The sequence below is a fragment of the Babylonia areolata genome, chromosome 34 (genome assembly GCF_041734735.1).
Source record: "Babylonia areolata isolate BAREFJ2019XMU chromosome 34, ASM4173473v1, whole genome shotgun sequence".
NCBI lineage: Eukaryota > Metazoa > Mollusca > Gastropoda > Neogastropoda > Buccinidae > Babylonia > Babylonia areolata.
Window position 1 is genome coordinate 22,352,505 of NC_134909.1, and position 7,500 is coordinate 22,360,004.

General features: G+C 46.4%; 1 protein-coding gene across 4 annotated transcripts in view; it reads left to right on the plus strand.

Moving 5' to 3' along the window:
* Window positions 1–7,500, plus strand: part of LOC143277656 (anti-sigma-I factor RsgI6-like) — a 20,927-nt gene that overhangs the window by 2,747 nt on the left and 10,680 nt on the right. Inside the window, exons 1-3 of one of the 4 annotated variants that reach the window (XM_076582554.1) lie at window positions 283–328; window positions 3,034–3,196; window positions 7,255–7,300. In XM_076582554.1, coding sequence (XP_076438669.1) covers window positions 298–328; window positions 3,034–3,196; window positions 7,255–7,300 — 240 coding nt within the window. In that variant the 5' untranslated portion in view covers window positions 283–297. Of the gene's footprint in view, window positions 1–282; window positions 329–1,136; window positions 1,183–1,203; window positions 1,217–3,033; window positions 3,197–7,254; window positions 7,301–7,500 lie in introns of those variants that run through there. The other 3 variants (XM_076582553.1, XM_076582555.1, XM_076582551.1) reach the window with 3 other exon arrangements.

Genomic DNA, 7,500 nt, shown 5'->3' on the forward strand with positions numbered 1-7,500 from the left:
GACTTCAAGTTTCCCAGTTCAGATAATGCAGAGTGACTTCAAGTGTCCCAGTTCAGGTAATGCAGAGTGACTTCAAGTGTCCCGGTTCAGGTAATGTAGGGTGACTTCAAGTGTCCCAGTTCAGGTAATGCAGGATGACTTCAAGTGTCCCGGTTCAGGTAATGTAGGGTGTCTTCAGGTGTCCCAGTTTAGGTAATGTAGGGTGACTTTAAGTGTCCCAGTTTAGGTAATGTAGGGTGACTTTAAGTGTCCCAGTTCAGGCAATGTAGGGTGACTTTAAGTGTTCCAGTTCAGGTAATGCAAGATGACTTCAAGTGTCCTGGTTCAGGTAATGTAGGGTGACTTCAAGTGTCCCAGTTCAGGTAATGTAGGGTGATTTCAAGTGTTCTAGTTCAGGTAATGCAGGATGACTTCAAGTGTCCCAGTTCAGGTAAGATAAGATAAGATAAGAATAACTTTATTATCTCCAACTGGAGAAATTTGGTCAGGTGCATTATCACAACATAGACAAGTAAACAACATGGGGACCATAACTGTAAAAGCCAACAACAGCCCCTACAAATATTACGAAGATACAAATGTAAAAAAATATCACATACATCGTTTCATACATACATCCACACACTGCAGGTAATAACTAGTATTCTTAATGTAAAAACAGAAAGAATTAAGAAACATTATTTGAATATAATTATAAACATAGCCTACTATACTGCTCATTGATTATAACAGACAGATAAGATAAGAATAAAGATGAATTGCGGAAAACCACCACCAGATGATCAACACACACCCGCACCGCACCCCCCACCCCCACCCCCACCCCACACACGCGGATAACGTAATGTAGGGTGATTTTCAAGTGTTCTAGTTCAGGTAATGCAGGATGACCTGAAATGTCCTGGTTCAGGTAATCCAGGGTGACTTCAAGTGTCCCAGTTCAGGTAAGGTAGGGTGACTTCAAGTGTCCCAGTTCAGGTAATGCAGGGTGATTTCAAGTGTCCCAGTTCAGGTAATGCAGGGTGATTTCAAGTGTCCCAGTTCAGGTAATGCAGGGTGACTTCAAGTGTCCCAGTTCAGGTAATGCAGGGTGACTTCAAGTGTCCCAGTTCAGGTAATGCAGGGTGATTTCAAGTGTCCCAGTTCAGGTAATGCAGGGTGACTTCAAGTGTCCCAGTTCAGGTAATGCAGGGTGATTTCAAGTGTCCCAGTTCAGGTAATGCAGGATGACTGTCCTCGTCTGTTTTACACGTTTCCATCTTCATTGTTGCTTGTTGTTGTTGGTGGTGGTGGTGGTGGTGATGGTGGTAGTGGTAGTGGTGGTTGTGGTGGTGGTTATGGTGGTGGTAGTGGTGGTGGTGATGGTGGTGGTAGTGGTGATGATAGAGGTAGTGGTAGTGGTGGTGGTGATGGTGGTGGTAGTGGTGGTGATGGTGGTAGTGGTTGTGATGGTGGTGGTGATGGTGGTAATGATGATGGTGGTAATGGTGATGGTGGTAGTGGTAGTGGTGGTTGTGATGGTGGTGGTAGTGGTGTTGATAGAGGTAGTGGTAGTGGTGGTAGTGATAGTGGTGATGGTGGTGGTAGTGGTAGTGGCGGTGGTGGTGTTGATTGTGGTGCTGGTAGTGGTAGTGGATGTGGTAGTGGTGGTGGTGGTTGTGGTAGAGGTAGTGGTAGTGGTGGTGGTGGTGGTGATTGTGGTGCTGGTAGTGGTAGTGGTCGTGGTAGTCGTGGTAGTGGTAGTGGTGGTGGCGGTGGTGGTGCTGGTAGTGGTAGTGGTTGTGGTAGTGGCAGTGGTAGTGGTAGTGGTGATTGTGATGGTGGAGATGGTAGTGGTAGTAGGGGTAGTGGCTGTGGTGGTAGTGGTAGTGGTTGAGGTGGTAAAGGTGGTGGTGGTGTTGGTGGTGGCAAAGACTGGTTATGTAGTAAACATTTTTTGTTGTTGGTTATTACAACAAGAGACTCGACAAAGATACTATTTTTCATTTATAATATTAACCCAATCTACTCAAAGTGATCACAGTTCGAGGTTCCGTTTCGATGTAGTGGTGTTTCCTTAGAGTAGTAAACAATCCTGTTGTCAATGCAAAATTAAAGACTTTACGTAGATTATTTTTATTAACCCATTTATACCATGTGATCGGAATCCTGTTTTGGCATGGTGGTGTTTCCTTAGAATAGTAAATTATCCTGTTGTCACCGCAGAAAATAAAGACTGCACAGAGGCACTTTATATTAACCCATTTACGCCATGTGATCAGAGTTTGAGGCCCCTGTTTTGGCATGGTGGGGTTTCCTTAGAATAGTAAACAATCCTGTTACCACCGCAAATACAAAGACTGTAAAAGACACTATATATTAACTCATTTACGCAATGTGATCAGAGTTTGAGGCCCCTGTTTTGGCATGGTGGGGTTTCCTTAGAATAGTAAACTATCCTGTTGTCACCGCAAAAGACAAAGACACTTTATATTAACCTATTTAAGCCATCGAGGCCACGTTCTGGCATGGTGTTGTGTCCTTGGGTCAGGCACTTTACTCCGACTTCCCTCACTCCACCCGGGTTTGAACGGGTACCTGATCAGGGAGGTAAAATCGGCTGTATGAGAGAATAGGTCCCCGCCTCTCTGTGCTTTGAGACGGTCACAGTGGACATGAATTCACTGCCCTTCTGGCTGACAAAGACAATGGGATCGCTAACCTTCAAACCAAGCGCCTCCATCCCAGACTATTTGGAAGGATTTTTTTTTTATCCCTTGCATTGAAGATTATATTTCTCGTATTGAAACATCGTCATCATCATCATCATCATCGTCAGTAGCAGCAGCATTAGCATCATAACTATCTGTATAATTGTCGTCTAATTTTGTTGTTGTTGCCATATCACCAATCACTTTACATAATGCAGAGAGTTGAAGTAGTGTGAGGACGAACACAGGGACTGAATGACCACAGGTCAGTGTGTGTGTGTGTGTGTGTGTGTGTGTGTGTGTGTGTGTGCACGTGCGCGCGTGGCTATTTTTCGTGAGCAAGCGAGCATGCAGAGGAAGGCCGAAATGAAGATCCAGGTGGTGGAGGCAGGAGTGGAGTTTTTGGTGCGTGGACCTTCCGTCACCAACATCTGGTACGGACACGGGTGGAGGCCTCACTCCGACACTGTCATTCAGCACGTGCGTCAGTCCAACATTGCCCTCAAGTGAGTTGGCCTCGTGTGAGGAGGAATTTTGTTTAACTTTCTCCATACGAACGGCGAAAGAGAAGACGTTAACAGCGTTTCACCCCAATTACCACCATCAAACTATTGTAAGTAGAAGGCTCTTATACTGAATAGGTGAATGTTGACAAAGAATACCACAATTCTGACGACGGAAGCTAAAGGTTGGGTCATTGAGACACCCACTGGACATCCGAAGGGTCTGTGTAGAGCAGCAGAGAGGACTGGCCGTACTGAGTGAGTTAATGTCCCGTCACACATATCGGTGATTGAAGACATTTTGTTAAAGTATTTATGGATACATTTGAGTATTATCGGTTAGAAGGGGTGGGAGATGTGAATGAATGGAGGGTTGAAGGAAACTATTGATTTTCCCAAAAAAATGCACAAAATAATTCAAATCTACAAACCATTCGCACATATGTGTCAGATATTTTAAATTCTTCAGACATTGATTTGCAATATATGGCACCTCGTGTTCTGGTGCCACCTGTCCCTTCCTGGCCTCGTGTGTTGGTTGGTGTTTGTGTCGTGTGTTGGTTGTTTTTTTTATCCCCCCCCCCAATCCCACCCCCACCCCCTACTCCCACATCCCCAACGTTTATTCTGCTTAATTGCGTGGTGTTGATGTTGTGTTTGTGTTGTGCTGGGGTGTTGTTGTTGTTGGTGGTGGTGGTGGTGGTGTTTGTCATTGTGTTGATGCTGTGGTGTTGTTTTCATTGGTGTTGTTCGTGTTGTTGGTGGTGGTGTTTGCATTGATGTTGTTGTTATTGGTGGTGGTGTTTTTCATTGTGTTGATGCTGTGGTGGTGTTTGCATTGATGTTGTTGTTATTGGTGGTGGTGTTTTTCATTGTGTTGATGCTGTGGTGGTGTTTGCATTGGTGTTGTTGTTGGTGGTGTTTGCATTGGTGTTGTTGGTGTTGTTGTTGGTGGTGTTTGCATTGGTGTTGTTGGTGTTGTTGTTGGTGGTGTTTGCATTGGTGTTGTTGGTGTTGTTGTTGGTGGTGTTTGCATTGGTGTTGTTGGCGTTGTTGGTGGTGGTGTTTGCATTGGTGTTGTTGTTGGTGGTGTTTGCATTGGTGTTGTTGTTGTGGTGTTTGCATTGGTGTTGTTGGTGTTGTTGTTGGTGGTGTTTGCATTGGTGTTGTTGTTGGTGGTGTTTGCATTGGTGTTGTTTTAGAGTTCTGTCATTGTTTGTTGTGTTTGTGTTGTGCTGTGATTCTGTTTGTGTTGTGTTATGTTGTGTTGGTGTTGTGTCTGTGTAGTGGTTGTGTCGTGTTGTGTTGGTGTTATTTTGGTGTTGTGTCATGATCGTGTTGTGATTGTGTCCTGTTATGTTGGTTAGTATGTTAGTGTTGTGTTTGTGTCGTGCTGTGTTGGTGTTATTCTGGTGTTGTGCTAGTGTTGTGTTGTGAATGTGTTGTGTTAGTTTCGTGTTGTGTTGTATTTGTGATTGTGTTGTGTTAGTTTCGTGTTGTGTTGGTGTTGTGTTAGTGTTGTGATTCTGTTGTGTTAGTTTCGTGTTGTGTTGGTGTTATGTTGGTGTTGTGTTAATGTTGTGTTGTGTCTGTGTTGTGTTGGTGTAATGCTTGTGTCAGTGTTGTGTAGTACAGCAGGGCTGTGTCCCCTCCCCCTCCCCCCCCCGCCTCCCCTCCCCCCCCCACCCCCCTCTCCCCCCCCCACCCCACACACACACACCCGCCCCCCAAACACCCTCCCTGTTCAGTATTTTCTTCGCTGTCCTGATGAAGCACACCTTCGGATCTTCCACAGAGAGCGTTCACCTTCCACAGAGAGCGTTCACCTTCCACAGTGAGCATTCACCTTCCACAGAGAGCGTTCACCTTCCACAGAGAGCGTTCACCTTCCACAGAGAGCGTTCACCTTCCACAGAGAGCATTCACCTTCCACAGAGAGCGTTCTCCTTGGCACCAGGTCAGCCGGAAAGCTCTCCAAACTCTCCAGTGTGTCCATCTGACGAACAAGAAGAAGAAACTCTCCAGACCAAGGAAGTTCAGAAAAAATACTTTCATGATTCCCTCTGTGCAGACGATGCAGCAGTGACCACCCAGTCAGCTGAAGACCTTCAGCAGCTCATGAACCGCCTCAGCGAGGTTTGCCGTACCATCAGTCTCCAGAAAACGCAGGTGATGGGACAGGACGTGGACTGTCCACCCGACATTACAATCTGTGGCCATGAACCGGAAGTTGTCCATGACTTTGTGTACATGGTGTCAATGATCTCAGATTCCCTCTCTCTCGACAGTGAGTATTGGCAAGGCTGCTACCACGTTATCCAGACTGACAAAGAGAGTGTGGAAAAAGTCAGCAAGCTGCCAGAAGACACCAAGGTCCAGGTCTACAAAGCTTACGTCGTGAACACCCTCTTGTACAGCAGCTGAGTTTGGACACTGCGTGCCGGACAGGAACGATAGCTGAACGCCTACAAATGCGCTGCCTCCGAAGCATCCAAAGCATCTTTAGGCAGGACAAAGTCTCCAGCAACACTGTCCTCGATTTGTATTTGTATTTCTTTTTAACACCACGGATTTCTCTTTGTGAAATTCGGGCTGCTCTCCCAAGGGAGAGTGCGCCGCTACAGTACAGCGTCACCCATTTTTTTGTGTTTTTTCTGTGTGCTGTTCTATTTGTTTTTCCTATCGAAATGGATTTTTCTACAGAATTTTGCCAGGAACAACCCTTTTGTGCGCTAAGCGCATGCTATACACGGGACTTCGGTTTATCGTCTCATCCGAATGGCAAGCGTCCAGACCACCAAGATCTAGTGGAGGGGGAGAAAAGATCGGTGGTTGAGCCGTGATTCGAACCAACGCGCTCAGATTCTCTCGCTTCTTTGGCGGGCGCGTTACCTCCAGGCCATCACTCTAACATGTACACCCTGCTGAAGTAAAGAACGCGCTGGTTCTGACACGTCATGGACAACGGCCGAATTCCCAGGGACAGTGCAGACAGGACTGTCCTGGTTTGAGGAGACCCTTGCCCAACGGCACAGAAGGAAGGCCCATGATTGGACAGACCAGCTTCAGACTTCATCAACAAGTCCAAGAAGGAAGGCCCATAGTTTGACAGACAGACCAGCATCGGGCTTCATTTGTGCAAAGTGAGGGAGAGGCTGTCATTCTCGAATTATTGCCAGTCAAGCCACAACCGACGCTGACCCAGAAACATCCCCCAGTGTATAACTGTATGGTCTGCCGAGACTGAAGGATGGTTGCTACTTACTACTGTGTTGTATCCGAGTTGTGTTTGTGTTGTCTTATGTTGTGCTGTGCTGTGCTGTGCTGTGCTATGTCGTGCTGTGCTGTGCTGTGTTGCGTTGTGTTGTGCTGTGGTGTGCTATGTTGTGTGGTGCTGTGTTGTGCTGTGCTGTGTTGTGTTGTGTTGCGTTGTGCTGTGCTGTGCTGTGCTGTGCTGTGGTGCTGTGCTGTGCTGTGCTGTGTTGTGCTGTGTTGCGTTGTGCTGTGTTGGTGTGGCGTTGTGTGGTGTGGCGTGGCGTGGCGTTGTGTGGTGTTGTGTGGTGTTGTGTTGTGTTGTGTTGTGTGGTGTTGTGTTGTGTTGCGTTGTGTGGTGTGGTGTGGTGCGGTGTTGTGTTGTGTTGTGTGGTGTTGTGTTGTGTTGCGTTGTGTGGTGTTGTGTTGTGCTGTGTTGTGTGGTGTGTGTGGTGTGTGTGGCGTGGCGTTGTGTGGTGTGGTGTGGTGCGGTGTTGTGTGTGCTGTGTTGTGTGTGTTGTGTTGTGTTGCGTTGTGTTGTGTGGTGTGGTGTTGTGTTGTGTGGTGTTGTGTTGTGCTGTGTTGTGTTGCGTTGCGTGTGGTGTGGTGTGGTGTTGTGTTGTGTTTCTTTCTTTCTGTCTGTCTTTTAGCACGTGCACACTGTCGCAACTGACTCCATACAGTACATTTCAGCATCAACAACGTTTTTTTTTATGTATAAATATAACTAACTTATTACACGGCATTCTGATATCCACCATTCACAACGTTTCTCATTGCTTATTTTCTTTCTTTGTTTCTTTGTGCAGCGTCACAACGACAGGTAATGTTGACCCCAACGAGCTTCGGATCCAGGTGAGACATAATTATAAAGTTTGATGATGATGATGATGATATAATAATAATAATAATAATGTGATTTTACATAGCGCCTGTTCTTTGAATAGAGCTCTGTGCGTTAAAAAAACAACAACAACAAAACAAAACTGGTAAACACAAACGCGCGCGCGTGCGCTACACACCTCCACCCCCACCCCCACACACCCACACTAACC